Source organism: Chenopodium album, chromosome 2 (assembly GCF_948465745.1).
Source record: "Chenopodium album chromosome 2, dcCheAlbu1.1, whole genome shotgun sequence".
Classification (NCBI taxonomy): domain Eukaryota; kingdom Viridiplantae; phylum Streptophyta; class Magnoliopsida; order Caryophyllales; family Amaranthaceae; genus Chenopodium; species Chenopodium album.
Window position 1 is genome coordinate 78,299,612 of NC_137835.1, and position 21,754 is coordinate 78,321,365.

At 33.7% G+C, this 21,754-nt stretch overlaps 1 protein-coding gene, 1 long non-coding RNA gene and 12 other non-coding genes across 14 annotated transcripts; all 14 read left to right on the forward strand.

The window, feature by feature from the left end:
• The first annotated feature begins 3,770 nt into the window (after positions 1-3,770).
• LOC145588779 (histidine biosynthesis bifunctional protein hisIE, chloroplastic-like) lies at positions 3,771-7,863 on the forward strand. The gene is made up of 6 exons (XM_081645386.1): positions 3,771-3,950; positions 4,456-4,621; positions 6,492-6,737; positions 6,829-6,924; positions 7,028-7,179; positions 7,361-7,863. Exons 2-6 carry the CDS (start codon positions 4,463-4,465, stop codon positions 7,551-7,553), a joined length of 846 nt encoding a protein of 281 aa, XP_081501512.1. The 5' UTR covers positions 3,771-3,950; positions 4,456-4,462; the 3' UTR covers positions 7,554-7,863.
• A 6,680-nt stretch (positions 7,864-14,543) lies between these two features.
• On the forward strand, positions 14,544-18,868 carry LOC145601636 (uncharacterized). The gene is made up of 2 exons (XR_014104426.1): positions 14,544-14,791; positions 15,679-18,868. It is a non-coding gene; the product is annotated as an uncharacterized LOC145601636 (long non-coding RNA).
• Positions 14,690-14,797, forward strand: LOC145608789 (small nucleolar RNA Z107/R87). Its single transcript, XR_014105896.1, has one exon. It is a non-coding gene; the product is annotated as a small nucleolar RNA Z107/R87 (small nucleolar RNA).
• Positions 14,929-15,021, forward strand: LOC145608851 (small nucleolar RNA snoR31). The gene has a single exon (XR_014105919.1). It is a non-coding gene; the product is annotated as a small nucleolar RNA snoR31 (small nucleolar RNA).
• LOC145607236 (small nucleolar RNA SNORD96 family) lies at positions 15,370-15,460 on the forward strand. The gene has a single exon (XR_014105528.1). It is a non-coding gene; the product is annotated as a small nucleolar RNA SNORD96 family (small nucleolar RNA).
• LOC145608710 (small nucleolar RNA Z267) lies at positions 15,534-15,608 on the forward strand. Its single transcript, XR_014105871.1, has one exon. It is a non-coding gene; the product is annotated as a small nucleolar RNA Z267 (small nucleolar RNA).
• LOC145608730 (small nucleolar RNA R44/J54/Z268 family) lies at positions 15,672-15,765 on the forward strand. Its single transcript, XR_014105876.1, has one exon. It is a non-coding gene; the product is annotated as a small nucleolar RNA R44/J54/Z268 family (small nucleolar RNA).
• LOC145608697 (small nucleolar RNA Z103) lies at positions 16,399-16,495 on the forward strand. The gene has a single exon (XR_014105868.1). It is a non-coding gene; the product is annotated as a small nucleolar RNA Z103 (small nucleolar RNA).
• Positions 16,756-16,852, forward strand: LOC145608848 (small nucleolar RNA snoR27). The gene has a single exon (XR_014105909.1). It is a non-coding gene; the product is annotated as a small nucleolar RNA snoR27 (small nucleolar RNA).
• Positions 16,877-16,967, forward strand: LOC145608834 (small nucleolar RNA snoR26). Its single transcript, XR_014105906.1, has one exon. It is a non-coding gene; the product is annotated as a small nucleolar RNA snoR26 (small nucleolar RNA).
• Positions 17,426-17,521, forward strand: LOC145608743 (small nucleolar RNA R44/J54/Z268 family). Its single transcript, XR_014105878.1, has one exon. It is a non-coding gene; the product is annotated as a small nucleolar RNA R44/J54/Z268 family (small nucleolar RNA).
• On the forward strand, positions 17,730-17,821 carry LOC145607303 (small nucleolar RNA SNORD96 family). The gene has a single exon (XR_014105540.1). It is a non-coding gene; the product is annotated as a small nucleolar RNA SNORD96 family (small nucleolar RNA).
• On the forward strand, positions 17,905-17,998 carry LOC145608736 (small nucleolar RNA R44/J54/Z268 family). The gene has a single exon (XR_014105877.1). It is a non-coding gene; the product is annotated as a small nucleolar RNA R44/J54/Z268 family (small nucleolar RNA).
• On the forward strand, positions 18,218-18,314 carry LOC145608690 (small nucleolar RNA Z103). Its single transcript, XR_014105865.1, has one exon. It is a non-coding gene; the product is annotated as a small nucleolar RNA Z103 (small nucleolar RNA).
• Positions 18,869-21,754: the final 2,886 nt, after the last annotated feature.

The following is a 21,754-nucleotide window of genomic DNA, read 5'->3' on the forward strand; positions in this document are numbered from 1 at the left end:
TGCTTGAAGAAATAAGAACTGGGCTAATGCAAAGGCTTGTGAAGAAAAGGCAAGAAATGACTAAGTGCACAACTGCCTTATGCCCTAGAATTCAGAATAAGTTGAATAAGGAGAAAGACAAGGCTGCATATTGTAATGTGTATCCCTCTTCTGAGACTTTGTTCAATGTCTCTCACAACATGGACCAACTTGTGGTTAATTTGGAAGACAGAAGATGCAGTTGCAGGAAATGGGATATGCTTGGCATTCCCTGCTGTCATGCTTGTGCCTGCATCTTTTTCCTAAACCAAGAAGTAGAGGACTTTGTGGATCCATGCTATACAAGGGAGAACTATTTGAAGGCATATGCAGGTACAATTTCATATTGCTTTCATTCATCAAATGTTGATAGACATGCCACCTGTTATTTTTAACTAAAGTAGCTTGTGTGTCTTGTTTGATAGGATCTATTCCTCCTATAGAAGGAGAAAGATATTGGCCAAAAGTCTCTTGCCCTCTTGCACCACCTCCCATTAAGATAGGACCAGGGAGGCCAAGAAAAAACAGAATTAAGGACCCATTTGAGAACCCCAAAAAACCAGGTTCTTTATCCAAAAATGGAATTCAAATGTCCTGTTCTGTGTGCAAGTCAACTTCACACAACAAGAGGAAATGCCCTAACAAGCCATCTGTTGAGGAACCCAGTGAACCACCATCAAAAAAGCCTAGGGGTAGACCTAGAAAAGATGGGGAAACTCCTCAGGCCCAAGTCTCTGCTGCAGTGAATGCACCAGCACACCATGACATTAGTGCCCAGCCCACACAACTTGGAAGAGGTGGAAGGACTATTTTGAGAGGAAGAGGAGCAAGAGGTGGACAACAACCTCATACAGGAAGATCCCTACCACCATCTTCTGCTTCAGGTGCAGGGATGTCTCAATCTGCAGGGCCATCAGATATAACACAAGTGGGGACTCAGGCATCTGGCACTGGCAGAGCTCAGGGAAGGGGTGCAGGAAGAGGTAGAAGAGGTGCAGGAAGAGGCCAAACAGCTAGAGGAAGAGGAGCTCCTAGGGGTGTTGGAGTTCTTTTTGGTGATGATGGATCTGTCCTTACCAATGTAAGTTAACAGCACTGTAACTATATCATGGTTTTATGAGAGTGTTAAGTATAATTCATAATTAATGCAATCTTGTTTCAGGTTCGAGGAAAATCTTCAAGGGAGGTTGCAGGAACAACAACAACTATGAGGAGCATGAAGGCTATGAGTCAGCAACCAACAAATTACATTGGTGGATTGAGCTCAAGCCAACAATCAAACCAGCCTCATCAAACTCAGTAGTTTTAGGAGTTGTTTGTATGAAACAATTAAGCCTAACTTATTTTGTGTTAAAAATTAGCTACTAATATTTTGGGGTAGTAGGAGTAGCTTGTATATTTGGCTACTTATTTTGGATTTTGAGAACTTATTATGACATACAACTTAAGTAATGTATGAAGTATTAAATGACTTATGTTTTGAATCCAAATTTTATTTCATATTGCATAAATAGGCACAGGTTACAAGCAACAAAGTTCACTGCCTACAACAACACTAATTTCCTTAATTCAAAGTCCAAAGACTAAGCTACTTACATAATTGTCACTAATCATTAATTTACTCTAAACAATACTACTTGAACATCAACACCAAAATGCCAAAGAACAACCATGAACAAAACAGAGCCATTGTCAAATTATATTCAGTCCTTGAAGACCTCATCAGCTCAATCCTTAGTTGGCTTACTTCAGCTTTCATTTCTAACAATTCATCCTCAAAATTTCCCTTCTTTCCTTGCAACCTCTTCACTTTGTCTTCCAACATACACTTCTGCATCTCTAACTCAGCTATAGTTGTTTCCCTTTCAAAGATTTGAAACCGCAAGTCATCTCCATTGCCACAATCAACCCACTTCATGAAATTGCACTCTGTATCCTGTACAAATTCACAAAAAGCCTAATTTCAATCAAATTGCAACTACTCACTTCAACATTACAACAAATAATTTACCCACAACAACAACAACAATTCAATAAATAAACAACCAATTAACTTACAGGCCATTTAGGACAACCAAAGAACTTGCAACCAATATTATGGCCCTTCTTCACCGTACGCACAACCGCCTCTAGCCCACAACTGCATCTAGTCGTGGCATACAACCCTCCCCTAGAGCTTGAAGATGATGCTGGGGACCCACCTAACTTATTCCTTCCTGTAGCCATTGATAATTCAAAAGAAGATTCAAAAAAAAAAAAAATTAATCACACTACAAACAGGGGAGATGAGGAGAGAAGAGAGAAGAAGAAATAACGGGCAAAAAAAAAAGTTAAGGCTGACTCACCTTATTAATAACAAGCTAACAACAAGAAATTTTAAAAAAAAAAAGGAAAAACAAATGCCACGTAGGCTTTTGACCTGCACTAGCAGGTAAGTGACCTGCTGGGACTGCTGGAGGAAAATAGGATGAATAGTTGGGATTATTACAGAATAAACGTTAGATGGGACTATTCTAGGTAAATGAGCAATAGTTGGGATTATTAAACTGTATTTTTCCTTTCATTTATTTCATACCTAGTGCGTCTGTGTGTATAAGAACAGGTGCACTAGTTTCATTCCACGGTCACTATATTTTCTTAAAATAATACAAGTACTCTTTCAATAATAATAAAAATAAATAAATAAATAAATAAAAATAGAGAAAAAATTATATATATAAAAAAAAAACAATAATAATTTATTTTCCTTTGGAAAAAGGTAGGATACATTGAAGAACTTATGATCATGACTTAATTTATTTTTCAAAAAATAAAGTGAGAAAATTAAACATAGCCAAAAGAAGCAATGTAGTGTAGTCCCCTACTTAATTTCCTTCACAAAAAAAACATGTTGAGACTTAGCTTAAATGAGGTAAAATAAATCTTAATCTTGTTCATGTTGTACAACAACAGATGTAATTTATTTACATGGACAGCAAAAAATGGCCTTGCACAATATTGATGTTAAATTAGTTAGAATATCCCCTTCTATATATGCGAGAGATATTATAGTCTTAAACTTACAGAAGAGTAGAAGACCATTGCAAAGGACTTTACATATGCTAGGAATTGAAAGTCAAGTTGGAATCTATTATAGGTTCTACATGCTAAATGATTTCCAGGACAATCACGATTGATCGCACCAACCACGCGTGTTCAAATTATTGTTAGTAGACACTTTTAAATTGAGTTTATTGTAACTCATTGGGGGATTGGAGGAGTCCATCGAACAGTATTTACGCCTTAAGGGAGTAAATGTAACGGAATCGAGAAAATAAGTTGTGATTAGCATAATGCAATTAATAAAAAATAAGTTTGATTAACTTAATTAGGGCATGTTCATATTTATTGAACCGAGTTGAATTGAACCGAGCTGTACTGATTAGAGCTGAACTAAACTAAATAAAACTGAAATGAATATTCAATGAGAGAAGGAAATTAAGAGCTGAACTGAACTGAACTACGCAATAGGTTTTAACTAATAAAATAATTAATGTTCAGCAAAATAAGGCATTCGAAATACAAGTAAATGTCTTATATTGATTGAGTATTTACAATAAAATTAATACTCGTTTCTAATGTAGTACTCGTATCATCAATAAGTAAAAATTATATTCCGAACTTCATAACAAGTCGATATTTATAAGGAAAAACAATTTTAAAAAGTACCCATGATGAATAGTGTGAAAAGTGTGATTCTGAGGGCAGTGAGGTTCGAACACTCGACCTCATCACCGTGTTGAGTTGGTGTCATGAGTCTTCTTCCTGTATCTTCATTTGGAGCTTTTCACTCACTGTTACGCTGCGCCTCTCTCTCTCCTCCATTGAAGCATATTCCCAGTTATCCCTCCAAGCGGCTTCTGATTTTTCTCTCCTCCATTGAATCATCTCAAGTAAGATTCTTTTTTAATCATCAATTTTCAATTACAAATTCTAGGGTTTATCGTTGATTTATTTGTCAGTATAGTCAATTTGGGGTTTTTCTATGTTTGATTATTGAATTATTGATTGTGATTGCTGAAATTATGAAAGTTCATAATCAGCCGCCATTTGTTGATATTATTATGCTAGAAGTACTTCATGTGATTTTTGGAGCTTAATTTGATAATTGAGTTTAATTTGGTTGCCATTTTGTAGCACCCTTTTGTTTTTAACCATTCAATGTTTGATTAGTAGCATGAAATTGACCAATGATTTGACGAGTTTAGCTCAATGTGTGTAGTTTAGTCGATTAATTTATAATGTATTGAGTTTTGATTAGTTGGCTGTTAATTTTGGCTTCATGGGTGTATCTAGATGAAGAAAGTAATCGGTTTATTTGTTATTGTACTCACAAGAGTCACAACCCCATTGCCAATTTCTAAATGCTAACAAAGAAACTTGTGATTTCCTTTGTAGTTCATCAATGGCGATTTCCTCCCCTCATTGTATACGAAATTCCATTGTTCCTCGCGTTGCATTACCCAGGGGTTTGAATTATAGATGTGGGAATTTAAAGAAGACGCGGTTCCAAATTTTGGCATGCTCGTCTGTAGCAGACAAAGTTCTTTCCTTTGACAAGAGAGTGAGTTCTCATTTCCTGCTTCTTGCTTGTTTTGGCACTGGTTTGCACTTGCTTTGGCTGCTTACATAGACTGGTGGGTATTTTTGTTGTTTACAGCACAAATTTAGACTAAATGCTGTTTAAATTTATGTTTCTAGACACTCTGGTGTAAATAAGCTATTTTATGATCTAGTAACACTATAATAAGTATCAACCTGTTGTTTCAACAATTGTACATTACACCAAATTATCTGCTGCAGAACAGATTATTGCTGTATACTCCCTCCATTCAAAAGTGTATTTTGGTTGAACATAGTTACCTTAAAGTACTATAAAATTTGATTTGTCAGTTTTGATCTCTAATGCAATGATTGACAAATTTTTTGAATTAGACTGTTAAGACCACATTGTAGGTGGGTGGGGCCAAGGGGATAGAGAAGCTAGGATAGAGTCTTATGGAGTGGCACACAAAAGTGGTCTTATGATAGTAAGACGGTCTTACACAAATTTTGGACATAAGTTCTTCAAATGTGTGCATAACCTTCAAAGACAAAACATGGGAGCAAGAGGGAGATGTTCGATGTAATTTTGAATGTTTTAGTCAGACAGTAACCAATTTGCATTTTGTGTTCTATTGCTGACTGTTTATTAGGAGTAGAAAATCATTCTAAAACAATCTAGAAGTTCTTTCCCCACTTCTTATTAATTATTAGTTTTATTACATGCTCTTTTCCTACAATTATATACTCTTTTCCATGCTTTAAAAATGCCCAATGATATTTACTCATATTTGGGTAGATTCTTGGATGTGTTGTAGTTGACTTATATTGAAAATAATGCTTATTGCTGCTAGAAAAAAATGAAAGGATAAGGTCATGATGTTAGAAGATAAGTTTCCTGCTCATCAATTGAAATTTTGTATCTCTCGTTGATCATCAGGGATCCTGCCATGAATGTTTAGTCAAAGTTCCTGTGAATAGCTAGATTTTGTAAGAAGCGTCAGCAGTTATGAGCTTTGGACTTTAGATGAGATCCAAGCGCAGGTCAATGTACATTGTTTTCCAGTAGTTTGCATTGGTAACCATTGAGTTAGAGCTTGACTGCATACCTCATGATTTTTCTCTCACTTTATTCAACATGATTCTCCAAAGATTCATTATTCTCTATTAATTACATCAGACTTTCTTTTGCCCCTTTGTCCTTCTGCTTCTGACAATAACTAACTCTGGCTTGCTTTTTCCTGTTACCCTTGGGGTCTTTCTATGTGAATAAAGGTAGATGCCTAGGGTGGTTTGTAGCAGTAATATGGTGACTTAAGTTGGTATTAAGGTTTCCCATTACTTTCCAGTAGTGTGCATTGTTTTTATTGAGCTGGAGCTTAACTGAATACATGATTCTTATTACAATATCCTACTATAGGATTTATCTTTTTGTTTGCCTTGTGCATGACTGAATCATACAGTTGACCATTATTGATTTATTGCCATTATTATTATTAAACACCACCTATATTGTCTTCAGAAGAAAAAAAAAATTCTAGCAAGTTGTATTGTTCTAGTTGCTTCTTTTCTTCAAATACAAGCTGCTATATAAAGATTGGTTGCTTGTTAAAAGTTAACCTTTGGTTAGCTTCTAGCAGTTGCTAGGAATTTTCTAGATCTTGTGTCTTTACATGATTTTTATCAATTCTTTGATCTGACACTTCTTACCTTAAAACCTTTTTTGGTTTTACACGAACTGCTCTTGTTGCTTGTACAGTTTGAACTTATTTGATCATCTTTATTGATCATTTTGATAGCCGCCAATAACTTTTGTGATGACATCTCTATCCTTGAGGTTTGTTATCTGATTCTATGTGATGGAGATTAATTGGTAAATGTGACTATTCTAGGTTGAGACCTTGTTAGACAGTGTCAAGTGGGATGATAAAGGTTTAGCAGTCGCTATAGCTCAAAATGTGGATACTGGAGCTATTTTAATGCAAGGCTTTGCTAACAGGGAAGCGCTAGCCACTTCTATTTCTTCTCGCAAGGCAACTTTCTACAGCAGATCAAGGAAACAATTGTGGATAAAGGGAGAGACATCTTCTAACTTCATCAATGTACATGACATTTTTCTAGATTGTGACCGTGACTCGGTATGTATTGTGTGTACTGCCTTTTTTTTTTTTTAAATGAATCTTCTATTTTATCTTATTGTTTGCTTAGAAGCACTAATTTGTGTTTCAGATTATATACCTGGGGAAGCCTGATGGACCAACTTGTCATACTGGAGCAGAAACTTGTTACTATTCCTCCGTTTCCTGCATTGTGGAAAATCCTCAGGTATACTGTGTGCCCATGGCACCCTGTGGCACATGCAACTTTTCCAGGCCAGACTTTTATAGTTAATTGAAGAAATTTTGATGCATTATGGCGTGGTCTTTAGGTTGAAAAAGACATATTGGCCATGACTACTTTGTACTCACTTGAATCAACAATTTCTGAGCGGAAAGATGAAATAGTAAGAAAGATAGAAAGCAAACCTTCATGGACGAAAAAGTTATTGCTTGATGAAAAATTGCTCTGCTCAAAAGTCAGGTTTGTGACCTTACCTAATATAACTTCAGGTTTTCAGCCATATTAGTCTAATTAGATTCCAAACAAATAGAATGACAGGCTCAATGCCTTGGCAAAATAACTTGGGTGTACGACCTTTAGTCTTCTCTTTATAAAAGAAAATATATATAGAGGTTTCTTTTTCACCATTTTTATATCTCAGGGAAGAGGCAGATGAGTTGTGCCGCACACTAGAAAATGACGAGGAGAAGTCTCGAGCTGCTTCAGAGATGGCAGATGTGCTTTATCATTCTATGGTTCTTCTGGCACTTAAAGATGTGAAGATGGAGGATGTCCTTGAAGTCCTCCGAAAAAGATTCTCCAAATCAGGAATAGAAGAGAAGAACAGTCGCTAATTACGAGACTAAGTATCAAGCTTTTTGCAAGCAGATGTTGTGCTGACTAGACACGTGATCTACTCTGTACTACACTTCTTCTTCTATCTTATTGGAAATTGACATTGATATCAGGCGAGCCTTGCTTTAATTTATCATTTGGTCAAGAAAATTATTGATTTTTGTCGTACCATGGTTAATTTCAAATGGACATGTGAAACTCTACATGTTGTATTTCTTAAGGTACACTCTGTGAATAACTGAATTATGTTAGTTACTCTGTATCTAACTTTGGTATATGTACAATGATTTACTAAAAACTACTTGTCTATATGACATCATCATTTTCTCTAATATGATGCAGATTGTTGATGAAATGATGAGTGAGAATTTGAGAGATGCTTTCATAAAAGTATATACATAACTGTAATTTATTTCATTTCCACTGTTTTATATCACAGGGTACAATGAGAAGAGGGATATTCTTACAAGAATAAACCCATTATTTTGACCCCTGTAGAAGGGCATATCTTTTGAGTTACATAATTATTACAATAAGCTTAAATATGATGTATTTTACCATATTCTTTGCTGTTTATAAAGAGTATGGCAATTTAAAGCTTTTAGGGCTAGGAGCCGGAGCTTTTGGCAGCTCATCTCCTGTACAATTGGCCAAACATTTAAGGTTTGCTTGTCCACAGCCAGTAATACAATCGAATATGTCTGGCGTCGCATCCATGATACACTTCCCTGCACACCCAACAATGTCGGTTCCACAGTCGATAAAGCATTCAGGCATTGGCTCAGCAATTACCTCAGATAGTATCACTGAAGTCATTGCTAGAATGCAGAAGACGAATTTTGCTTGGGAATTCATAGTTCAAGTCTTGTTCTTTTTTTCCTTAACTCGGTCTTTTTGAATGTGTTTGTTTTGTTATGTTTTGCTTTGTGTTGTGTTGTTTTGTGAATTCATCCCAGTTTTAGGATGTATATATACTACTATGTCTTGGGATGATTATAACTGTATCTAAACATGTTGCATATGGGATTATCCTTTGTTTGATCATCTTAATGGTGTGATTAGGGATGGAACTTTTGGTTGCACTCTTTTTACATTGCGTATAACCTTCGTAACTCAAATCATCCAATTGGCGTGATAATTTATTCTCCATTAAAGAATGAATTAATCACAAATGAGAGGTATTAGTGTATTACTGTGTACATTCATATAAAAAACTCGGTATGTATCATATGCCAAGAGCTTAATTTGCAAGAAGTTCCCAATATTTTACCAACAATTTTTCAGTGATTAAGTTCTTTGTACCAATAATATCTTTAGGGCTAAAGTCATAACAAAATTTTGCTTCACTCGTATAGACACAATATATATAATGGTATAAACAAACAAGGCTAATAATTTTGATGGTATTGGATTGACTCTAACAAAATTAGGGGCCGTTTGGTTCGCACGAGGAAATCGGAATGGAATGAACAAAGGGAAAGGAGAAGAATGGAATGAAAATACCCTTTTTTTGCTTTGTTGTTTGTTTTTAAAACAAATGGAATCAATCCCCCCCACTACACCACCACACCACCACCACCACAACCATCACACCACCACACATTTCATCTTTCTCAGCCACCAAACTCCTCATCGGCCATCCCCTGCCCCTCGCCGGCTCTTTCCCTCCCCTCGCCGCCCTTCCCCTCGCCTCATCACCGCTAGCCGCGTGAGCCACGACCTCCCCTCCCCCGAAAAAACCTCCCCTAGCCCCGCAAAACCCTAGCCCCGATCTCCCTTGACCCCGAAAACCGCCACCCAGCCCTCCCACCACTCTCGAAACCCTAGCGGCTAGGGTTTTGAGGGTGGTGGGAGGGCTGGGCGGCGGTTTTCGAGGTCAAGGGAGATCGGGGCTAGGGTTTTGCGGGGCTAGGGGAGGTTTTTTCAGGGGAGGGGAGGTCGGCGAGGCTCGGGGGAGGGGAGGGCGGTGGTCGGGGAGAGGCGGTGGTCGGGGAGAGGCGGCGGTGGTCTAGGTAGGGGCGGCGGTGGTGATGTGGTGGTGTGAAGGTGGGTAGGGAATGGGAATGGAAATACCTAGGGGGGTGGGGAATGAAGTTGGAAGGATTTGGGGTAATGGGGAGGGTAAAGGGAACGAATAAAAGTGTTAAACAAACATCAACAAAGGGAATCGGGCCAGTTGATTCCCATTCCCTTTCCTGATTACCCCCAACCAAACGGCCCCTTAGTAGTATCATAATAAGGGTTACGATTGGAGCCGCTTATGACTAATTTCAGTGATCGAATCTGTTAATCTCCTTATTTGTACTGCCAAGCAAGCCATGAATGTTGTATCCGCCATTCTTATCAGTCTAGTTCTTGTGTTAGTTTAGCCAAGAGAGCTAAACCTCCTTGTTTTTCTTGTAATCTTGAGTCAGTTGGGAGCGTTATAGCCAAGAAGGCTTTGATACCAATTGTAATACCCCGTCCTTTTAGAATTGGAAGCGTTAGCGGAAATATGCGGATATGCCTGAACGGGAGGCTACTTAAGTCATTCAAACATCCAAATTAAGTTATTTAACTTAAGCGCGAACTAAGTGATGAAATCGAAAAAAACAAAAGAACATAAACATAGACAAATCGATTACATTCAAAAGCCAAGGGCAGAACAACCCTTGTCGACCAAATTGAAATCAAACTAAAACCAATTTCAAAGTACTTAAACAATCAACTAACAACAAAGGCATACAATCCCAAAGGTTGGTTTCTAAACTCTCAATTCCCATCCCATCGTCATATAGATCAAATGAACAAATAGAACCTGCAAATTATAACAACGTTCCACAATCAGTGGGGAGCAACTAGCACTTTTCCCTCAAATCAGAAATAAAAGATTTTAGACTTAAATTAATAGAAAGAAAGCACAATCACAAACAACTTGTGAAATCAAATGAAATCACTTAAAACCTTCAAACCATAAAACTATAAAATATTTCGCAATAAACTTAAATTAAGAAATCTATACTTAGTATTTAAAAACTCTAACCACAAAAATCCAAGGAATCCACGTGTCATCATCCTACTACATTTCCCCATCATTTCTATTTCAACCCAAGAAAGCCACGTGTCTTCTTATAAAAGAGAACCACAAAAAGCCAACAGACTCACTTCATCTTTTCACTCCAGCCTTTCCATATCTCTCTTTAATTTTAGTATTGATAGCTTCAACTTCTCCAATTCTCTCTTTAATTTTAGCATTAATCCGGCTCAACCTTCCTACTCCTTCATCTAGCTTCACTTCGAATTAAATTACCAATTAATATCTTTACTCAAGTTTTCGGTTACACTTTCCCCCAAAATAATTTATTGGTATTATGGTATATCTCCAAAATAATTTATGCAATTCTAACACTATATAACAAAGTTACTTCATTATCATTCACACGCAAATTCAGATTTAGTGAGAAACTCTCACCTTGTGATTTTTTATTTTTATAAAATTTTTATAGACGAATTAGTTATTATATGAAACCCCCAATTACTAAATTGGGAAATTATTGTGTGTTTTGCAGAGAGATTGATGGGATGGTGCTTGCGAGTTGCGAGAGGTAAAAACTAAAAAGCTCTTATACTAATCTTATATTGTGAATCTGACATCTCAAAGGGATGTATGTTAGGCTTGGTAATTTTGATTTACTAATTAATCTAAATAAATACTCTGTATCTAACTAAAATCACATGCTTCCCGTCAAAAAAAAAAAAAAAAATCACATGCTTTAGTATAATTATATTAGTACTCCGAAATATTCCCATTAGAAGTAGTTGATAGATTATTTGCCAAACCACTTAGAATTTATCACTTTTTAGATAAGAATTCAACTATTAGCTATTATAAAATTATTCTTTTTTTTTTTTTTTTTTTTTTTTTTTGACAAGTACTACTTATTATGAAAGTTATGCAAATACTACCTGTATGTTACGGAGTACTTAAATTCATATTACTAAATTGGGATATTATTATTATTAATATATATATATATATATATATATATATATATATATATAGGTTCGGCGTGACAGTGGCAGAAAACCAACCAAATGAAGACACAAATGTTTCTCAATAAGCAAAAGCCTCAGTTTGAAAGATGGAAGGCCCCAAGTACAAAAGTAAAAAGAAATAAAATTAAAAAAAAAAACTAAATCATGACTTCAACATGATGGATGCTAACTTTCTAATTATTTCATTTCATTATTTACCTTATTGCAAAAAAAATTACTCTTTCTTACTTTATCAATTGTATGAGATTATTGTAAATAAGTCATACAAGTACTTTTTATTTACTATATCGCTATACCGGTCTACCTTACTAAAAAAAAATTCACTCTTTTTTACTATATCAATTGTATACTGAGAGGGAACATTATCAAATACACGGTATATTATGCTCAATATTCAAATACATATAAAACTAAAATATAATATCCTTATAATAAGCCCGTACGTCGTACGGGCCCAATAGCTAGTTGGTATTAAAACACTTAATTTCATTCATAATTCATATAAGCTTCAAAATAAGTAATAATTTCATAGTTTCAATATTTTAAACTCAAAACATTCAAAAATAGCAAAACTGGCATGGAGGGAACACTAGTGGCCTCGCAATCCACTTCCTAAAGTTTGTCAGGAGGAACCCTCGGTCATCTCGCAGAGACCGTGTCTAAGATTGGCCAATTCCCGGTTATGGGTAGATGCCTATAAGGTCTTACACACCTCCGGACGACAACAATCAACCCAGGTTGAGCTACCTATGACTTGCAAGCCCGGTAGTTAGCATGTTCATTAACTATCGGGAAGCCTCTTTTTCAGACTATTGAAAAAAAAAAAAAGATAAGGCCTCAAAAATCTTGGAAAGGAATGTAAGCAATTCATTTTAGTTTACATTTTAGTACAAACTTACTAAAAGTTAACTAACCTAACTTTTAAAACTTATTTAGATAATTAGCGGGTAGCTGATTGTATTAGTTGATTTAACTAGCTGGTAAAAATTAGTCGATTGTGTAAAAGTGTTTGGTAAATAGCTGTTAATTGCTAGCTATTTTAGTGTATTAAGAGTCAAAAAGTTAATTTTGAGCCCAAAAAACTCTTTTTAATAAGCTATTAACCCAAATTAGCTTTTTTAATTGGTCAATCCTCTAAGTGGGAAAAATAAGCTAAAAACACTTTATCGAACAAGGCCTTGTTTTTACAAACTATACTTGCTCTAATGTTTAACAAAGGTTGTAGCCAATAAATATTGCTAGTTGTGGAAGTAACATAAGAGAAAGAGAGCATGAGAATAGTTGAATGGAACATAGGAGTGTGAGTTACCCCTTTTGATTGAAGGGTTAATATGAGATAGACCATCAACAATTTGATTTAGGGGTTGTTTGGTTACACAAAGAAAATGGGGGAAGTGGAAAATCATGGGAATTTGAAAATACATGAGTTTGGTTGACAATAAAAAGTGTAAATGAGGGAATTACAAATTCATGGTAATTGTGACTTCCCACAAAATATGGGAAGTTAATTACCTAACCCCCCTAGGTAAGTCAAACTTCTCATGATTTACAACTTTCCTCATGCCAACCAAACAACTTTATACAATTCCCATGATTTTGATGTAGGAATTTAATTCCCATGAAATACAAATTCCCATGGGAAGTAATTTCCCATAGCAACCAAACGACACCTTATTCAATTTATTTTTTCTTCGTGAAGAGAATAATAGATCTTGACTTTAAGTAGCAATTTTACAAGTAGTTATATAGACATTGGTGCTTTAAAAAAGTAGCTTTGGAATGAAAGTCTACTCCCACTCCTTATACAATGTACACACGTTTACAATATTGTAAAAGAAAAAACACGAATATCTAACATGTATGAAATATGATGAATGTGGATTTCGTCCTTTTTATACCTTTTTCAACTTCAATATATCAATAGCCAAATCAACACATTTTTTACTTTTCATTTTAACATTCAAGTTTATTACAAAACTTATTATTGTTTTGAAAAATTTGATCAACCAAAAATGTTAATCTAATATTCATACTTGATGTACTAGGTTGCAAATGAGTCGATACGTTCATGAACTAATGCAAACTTGATCCAAATGCATACTTCTAATCACGAATGCAAACTAAAATTACTTACATGCATTAGAACATGAAAATAAAAATTATTTTTATAATAATTTAGGGCTTGTTTATTCAGTTAAGTTTGATTTAAGCTCGTTCCATCGAAATACAAACGAGCACATTCGTGAACAAAGCTCGAACAAGTCAATTCCATAACAAGTCGAGCACAAACAAAAGCTAGTTCAAGATCAAGATGACTCAAACATTAATATTTATTTTATCAAACTTAGCTCGAAGAGACTAAAATTTGTCTTGCCTAGAATCAGTTGCAACCCTGATGCACCGTTGCATAAAACCTAACCTAACGATTGTTTTGGATATTCCTACAAGTTGTAGGCCTTGTTTAGCAAGTGGCTGTCGGCTGGTTCACTTGGCTTGTTTGAGTAGCTGGTATGTTTGACTGTTTATAATGGCTTTTGAAATTGGCTGTTAAAGCTGGCTGTTTATAAAAGTGTTTGGTAAATTAATTGCTGGTATTTGGCTGTTTATTAGATAATTTGTGGGCCAACAAGCCAAAAGCCAACAAAAAAGCTACTCAGCCAGCTTTTTCACTTATTAAAAAGTCAATTACCAAACACATTTTTTGGTTGTTTGACCTCATAAAAAAGCCAAAAGCTAACCAAAAAGCCATTTACCAAACATGGCCGTAGTCTTGACTCTCGAAGAATGAAGACCATAAAGTCCATATATTGTTATGTTAAAAAGAGTGGGCTGTAAACCAGTTACAAAGTGGAGGTTTTGGCCCAAAAACAACATAAACCGACTTATTACCCCTTAACAATTAAAACCCTAGTCCAAACCCTAGAAAAACCCTAACTCACCCAATCTTTCTCTCTTATAAATTCAATTTCCAGATCCTTCTCAATTCATTGTCTCCGCCTCTCTTCTATTCATCATACTTTTTCTCTCTATTTCACAATTTTCTGCTATTTCTTTTCGATTTTACGAAAATTAGGGTTTTAATAATTCCAATTTGGGGGAGAATTACAGTGACGACTTCACAAATTCAAGCTCAACAGACCGGATTGCAGGAATTTCTCACTCTTGAGATTTCTTTTGCGTGTCGAAAACCCCGCTGAACTGAGTAATTCTCTCTCTCAATCATCTCTCTTTTTTTTTTTTTTATTTAATTTTTCCTTTTTTGTTCAAATTTAGTTTTCAAATATTAGTTTGAAACATCGATTTAATTCAATTTTTTAGATTAATTGGATTGTTTAGGGTTTGATGAGGATGATCCAATGAAATATATATAATCCAACACTTGATCCGACTCTTTACGAGTATGAAGTTCATTTTCATTGTTCCTGAATCTTCTTCTCAAATTAATATTATAACTTTTTGAATTTGTATTTTTGAAATTTAAGGAATGTGACGGAGATTTATCCGAAAATCTCATTTACATAAAATTGGGGCAAATTAGATGATATTTGTAAATCCCAAAGTAAAAACGTCACAAATTAAGTTGATTTGATGTTGAGAGTCTTTCGAGATTCTCCGTCAAATCAACGGTCTCATATTCCATTGCCTTGAGTAGCGGCGTTGCTGCATTAATCTTTTGGGACAGGCCATGAGAGTCGACATTTCTTCAATTATTTAAAAAAATAAAATCAATTTTCTTATTTTGTTGATTATGAATTCGTATTTTTAAATCAATTTAACATATTGCCAAGGATGAAATCAGTTAAAAAACACCATCTTTCGGGACTGATTAGCCCAAAAGCTTTGTTGACAAAATTCTGCAATTCTGAGGCTTTTTTAAAATCATTCAATGAATAAAGTTTCAATTTTTTAACTGTTTTTTAGTTTTAAATATAATTATATTGCCCTTTTAGCCGGTGATGGCGATAAATATACTTTGAGTAGTAAAATACAATGAAACTAATTTCAATCTGAGGCTTTTTTGGGCTTTTATCACTATTTTATAGATTTTAGTTGAATAAATATTTAGTATGTGTAAATTAATATTTGCAGATGATGATAAAACTAGACAGGGACATCAGAAGCTCTTATGAGTATGCTATGTTGATTTGTCTTAAATGGGAATCTCTTTGATGCACTAATCATAAATTAATTTTAGGATACAAAATTACAATTTTTATGATTATTTTTAATAAAAATATAGTTTGCCAATGATGTATTGAATTAGAATGTATTATATCAGATTAAAAAGCTGATGATATCTCTAAATTGTCACTACCTCTGAGGCATTCTAGTTCATATTATTATCCAATAAAATAAAAATTACTTTAATTTGGAAAATTGATTTGATTTTATACTACCTCCGTTACCTGAAAATGTTTAATCGTTGCAGATAACCTGTAATGGAAGTTTTAGTTTGGTTAGAATGCCTAATGATTGCAAACAAGAACGGAGATATGAATGAAGTCTCTTGTAGTAGCTAAATTTTATTGATATTGGCTCCAAGAGATTTACATGTAATTAAAAATCTTTTGCATTAAGCAATGAAGGCTCTTCATTGTTAATTTCAAAATATGTTAGTTTGATTTTAAATGCAAAGGCAACAAATTAGAGTCTCTGATTCGCTTTGATAATAGCGTCTTTAGCGCTGTACGTTGCCAAAAGTATTTGGAGTTGGATATTCTGGCATTTCCATTATTTACAAATGGTTAATGCATTCAAATGTTCCTACATTTCATTTAATGCAATGTGTTAAATTTGTTTGTTGTGGAGATGGAAATGATGATTATTTCCCCAGATGATCGAAGCTGAAATCACTGAGCGTTTTAATTTCTCATTTATGAGAAGTCAAGCCAGATTTCTGATCCGTCTCCTTAACTTATTTTAGCTTTAGTTTTGTTTTATGTTGGTTGTCGTCGAGAATTCTTTCGAACATTGGCATGGGAGTTTAGGACATGGGACATTACCTGTTTAACCATGAACTTAAGCACGAATCGGGACATGGGGACATTTTCTTATTGATCATGAACACCTGAACTACATTGGAGCTAAGGATTGTACATTGAAATATTAAACGTAGACTTTATTGTTATCTATGAATTTGTTTTAAGTTCTGCTGTTTATTTCTGGGATGGATAAATGATGTGATAATTAACTGCGTTATCTTTCTGCAATTTCCTTTTTGTATAAAGGGATTGAAGAAAATTAAGTTGCACTGATATCCAGTTAATTGTGTAAATTTGTGTTTATTTGGGCATCAATGAAGAGTAAAATCCTATGTTATCCTTGCACATTGATTTACAAGTGATGAAAATTAGGGGGAATTTTGATCTGAGATGCTCAATCTTCGAGTGTTTTAGTTTATATATACTTGTACAATGGGTACTAATCTTTTATTTCTTATGTTAAATGTGACGGAGATTTGTCCGAAAATCTCATTTTCATAATAAAAATTGGGGCAAATTTGTTAATATTTGTAAATCCCAAATTGAAACGTCACAAAGTAAGTTAGTGATGTTGAGAATCCTTTTGGGTTTTCCGTCGTTTAACGGTTTCATATTCCATGACCTTGAGTAGCGGGTTGCTGCAATTATCTGTTGGGTCAGGCCATGAGAGTCAACATTCCCTCTTACTTTATAAATTTTGTTGTAAATAATATGTAACGAAGGTAGTATTGTATTATATACTACCTCCGTTACATATTATGTGCCACGATTAGACATTTTTTTCTCTCTACTTTATGTTAAATCGTTGCAAATAATATTTAATGGAGGTAGTAATTTTATTAATTTTAGTACTAGTTGCAAATGATGATTAAACTAGACAGGGACATCAGAAACTCTTAGGAGTACATTTATGTTGATTTGTCATAAGATGGGAATCTTTTTGATGCATTTTTACATGGAAATTGGTAGGAATAGGAATGTTGACCCTAATGGCCGTGACCCAAAAAATAATGGCAACGTACAGCGCTAAAGATGCTATTAACAAACGAACAAGAGTTTGTTCATTAGGGTCAACATTCCTATTCCTACCAATTTTTTGTTTTTTTTTCTTTCTTATTAAATTGTTAAGTTTATATGAACTTTTTAAATTCGATTAATTATCCAATGATGAAATTAATTAAAAGTACACCATCTTTCGGGACTGATTGGCCTATAGGCCTTGTTGACACAATTCTGCAATTCTGAGGTAATTATTCAAATTATAAATTATAGTTTGTACTCTTATACGTAGTATTATTGATTTTGATTTTAGTATATTGTTAATAAATTAATTGTTGCAAATGATGATAAAACTAGACAGGGACATCAGAAACTCTTAGGAGTACATTTATGTTGATTTGTCTTAAATGGGATCTCTTTGATGCACAATTTATTCAATCTATGGCAACAAATTAGAGTCTCTGGTTCGCTTTGTTAATAGCGTCTTTAGCGCTGTACGTTGCCAATACTAATTTGGAATTAGATAATCTGGCATCTCCATTTTTTTCAATGGTTGATGCATTCAGATGTTCCTACATATCATCAAATATTAATGTCATTATCTACATTAGTTTCAGTTTGTTCATTGTATTACATGTGTTAATGTGATGGAAGTGATGATTATTTCCCCAGATGATCGAAGTTGAAATCACTGAGCGTTTTTAATTCTCTTTATTGAGAATTCAAGCCAGATTTCTGATCCATCTCTTTTTCCATTTCTAATTGAAGATTTGTTAGATTTTGTTTGTTTTTGTATGTTTTTCTATGCTATGTCATAAGTTCGTACTTCAAAGACACCACTCAGGGATACGAACATTATCTATCGAGGTTGGGTATCAAGGACTTGAGATGGACATTGCAGGATGTTCCTACATTTCGGACCTCAGTGACTTAATGTGCGTGCATAACCTGAAAAATAAAGTGATGTTGCTTTGAAGATAATTAGCATGTTTCTCATTCTGTAGGAGCTTGTTCTTGATTCATTAAACTATGTTTACTTACTATCAGTTCACTCAGAAATGAAGTGTGAAGTATCTTCAGTTGGGCTAGTGTTCTGATACCTCGGGACTCGGACTTTGGTGTCTAGTTTTGGTTAAAGATTCAATTGCTACTGATGATCATTTTCTGTGAGCAATGGTACATGTATAATCTGAGATCTTGCTTTGAACAGCACTAGCGTATTTCTTCTCCCCATTTGGAGTTTGTACTTGATTACTTAATAATTATGGTAATTCAATTCATTAGTTGTTGTTGGTTTACTTTGACATGGATATCAGAAGCTTTAAAGTGAGTATTTTATGTTGAGTAGTCTTTAATGGAATCTCTTTGGTGTTTTGTTTGTTATATCTTTTGTTATCTGCGTTGTCTTCTATTTACCTTTTCGACTTGCTTTGTAGAGCACATAACCCATATTTTTTTGGCAAACACTCGAATGAAACAAATTTAGGCTAAAAAAATAATGATTTGAGTGTTTAATTAATTTATGTATTTAATTTATTAGTCGAAGGCTATTCAAATTGATCTTGGGAAACCCTTTTACTTGGCATAATGCGAGGGAAGGGCTCGACCTTATCCAGGAACGTCTTGATAGGGCATTAGGGAACTAGAGCTGACTGAATACTTATCCCAATACCCAAGTATCGCATCTCGCTCGTACTTATTCTGATCATTGCCCTATATTAATTTCTACCAGATGTAAGCCCGTGCGATGTACGGTTTTTTAAATATTTCATTTTGTATATTTTTTTTTGTGATTTCTTAATATTTTTTGTTTTTATTTTCTATTCTATTATTTTAACATTAATTTAAGGTAAAATATTTTGTTAAGTTTTAAATTATTCTTATTCAAATTTTACGTATATAGAACTTGAATATATAAATTGAAATAAATATTATCTCATTCATCGGATAGTTAGATAAAATCATTAAATCAAAATATATTTTTTAATTTCTAATTATTTGTTAAAATAATATAAATCCTAATGTAAAAGATAATATAAAAGATAATTTTTGTTTTTTTTTTCATAATTTAAATATTAAATTACTATTTTTTGTTTTCAATTCTCAAATTTCATTTGTTAAATTTTTCTTAAATGGCGACTGAATATTAAAATTCTAAATTAATTATAAATCTAATTTTTCATTGGTCGAAATATTACTTTTGCTTATGTGGCGTGCAATGCACGAATTTTTATATACATTTTCTATATAAATATTTTTGTGGTGATCTCTTAATTTTTTTCTTGCATTATAAGTTTTAAAATTTTGTATATATCATCAGATATATACATAAAACCATTAACATCAAATGATAGTTTATATTTTTTAAATATCAAAATATAATTTTTATTTTTTTTAATAATATAAATCCTAATATCTAAAGATAATTTTTAGTTTTGTAACAAATAAAAATGATAAAATTTAGTGTTCTTAAATAATTAAAATCCTAATAAATTACTATTCGTCGTTTTTACCTAAGTGACAAAAATTTAAAATTTCATTCGTCACTTTTGTTTAGGTGGCGAGTGATTTTTTTAATTCTAAAATAAAATAAAAATCTAATTTTTGATTGGTCGAAAATATACCTTTTCTTATGTGGCGCTCCCAATACTCTCCAAAAATGCCTACTTTATTTATATATATTTGATTTTTAATGAGCGTAAAAGGTGGCCCTTATCCTTTTAGGTGCAAACCTGCTTGGTTAGAACACTGTGATTTCTCTGCTTTCTTTGTCAAAAATTGGGATTTGCATAATTTTTATTTTCTTAAAGGCAGAAATGAATTTCTTACTAATATTCAGACTTGGAATCATGATATTTTTGGTAATATTACTAATAAAAAAAAGGAGATTGGTAGCTAGGATTGATGAATCCAAATTGCCCTTGCCAAAAAAGTATTCTACCTTTCTAGTTAATTTAGAAAAAGAGCTACTTTTTGAATTAAATCATATTTATAAAATTGAAAGAATAATTTATGCTCAAAAGTCGGGTCTAGATTGGAGGAAAAATGCAGATTGTAACACTAAGTATTTTCACTTACTGGCTAATATTAAGAAAACTAGAGGAAAAGTTTTATCTTTACAAAATAGTGAAGAGATTTGGATTAATGATCTAATTCTTGTAAAAGATATGGCTAGAAATTATTTTATAAAGATTTTTCAAAGTATGGACATTAATCTTGATCAGATGAATAGCTATCATTATCCTAAAATCAATTCTATCTGGTCTAACCCTAATTTTGGATTGCCTCCAACAGAGGATAAATTAAATTTATTCTTTTTCAGATGGACTCCTTTAAATCCTCCTGATGGTATTTAACCTATTATCCTCCAACATCATTGGTCTTCCCTTAGCTCCTCTATCACTAGTTTTATTTCTGATTGCTTTTCAAAAGGATCCATTCCTGCTGCCATTAATGATTCCTATATCTCCCTGATTCTCAAATGTGATTGTCCTATTTCTATGACTGACTTTAGACCTATAGGATTATGCAATTCTATCTAAAAACTTATCACCAAATGTATTTCTAATCGTTTGAAGCCTATTGTGGATGATCTTATTAGCCCCTTTCAGTCTAGTTTTATTCCTAATAGATCTATCGAGGAAAATATTATCATTATTAAAGAAGTGACCCATCATTTTAATAAGGCTTCCAATAAGGCTAACCTTATGGTTCTTAAAATCGATCTTTCAAAAGCTTTTGATTGCTTAGAATGGGATTTTATTAAGGACACCCTTCTTAGTATCAATCTCCCTGCTAATATTGTTAATCTTATCCTAAGTTGTATTTGCACCCTTAAGATATCTCTTCTTTGGAATGGGGAAATTACTGAGTCTTTCTCTCCCTCGAGGGGAATAAGACAAGGTGACCCCCTTTCACTCTATATTTTTGTCCTCTGCCTTGATCTGTGATTCATGATAAAGTGGATAATGGTACTTGGAAACCTATAAAAATTGCTAAAAATTTCAATATCACTCACTTATTTTATGCCGATGATGTTTTTCTCTTTGGAAAAGCCACTACTAATAATATTAAAACTATGATCGAAGTTCTTGATCATTTCAAGTGTATCTCGGGTCTCTCCATTAATATTCTTAAGTCTTCTGTTATCTTCCCTAAGAAAATGAACCATAATGTCAGGAGAT

Bases quoted from the DNA above. Each gene is read 5' to 3' on its own strand.
- LOC145588779 (XM_081645386.1), top strand. From the start codon at position 4,463: ATGGCGATTTCCTCCCCTCATTGTATACGAAATTCCATTGTTCCTCGC. The intron at 4,622-6,491 runs GTGAGTTCTCAT...TGACTATTCTAG, and splicing joins TTCTTTCCTTTGACAAGAGA to GTTGAGACCTTGTTAGACAG. The intron at 6,925-7,027 runs GTATACTGTGTG...CGTGGTCTTTAG, and splicing joins GCATTGTGGAAAATCCTCAG to GTTGAAAAAGACATATTGGC.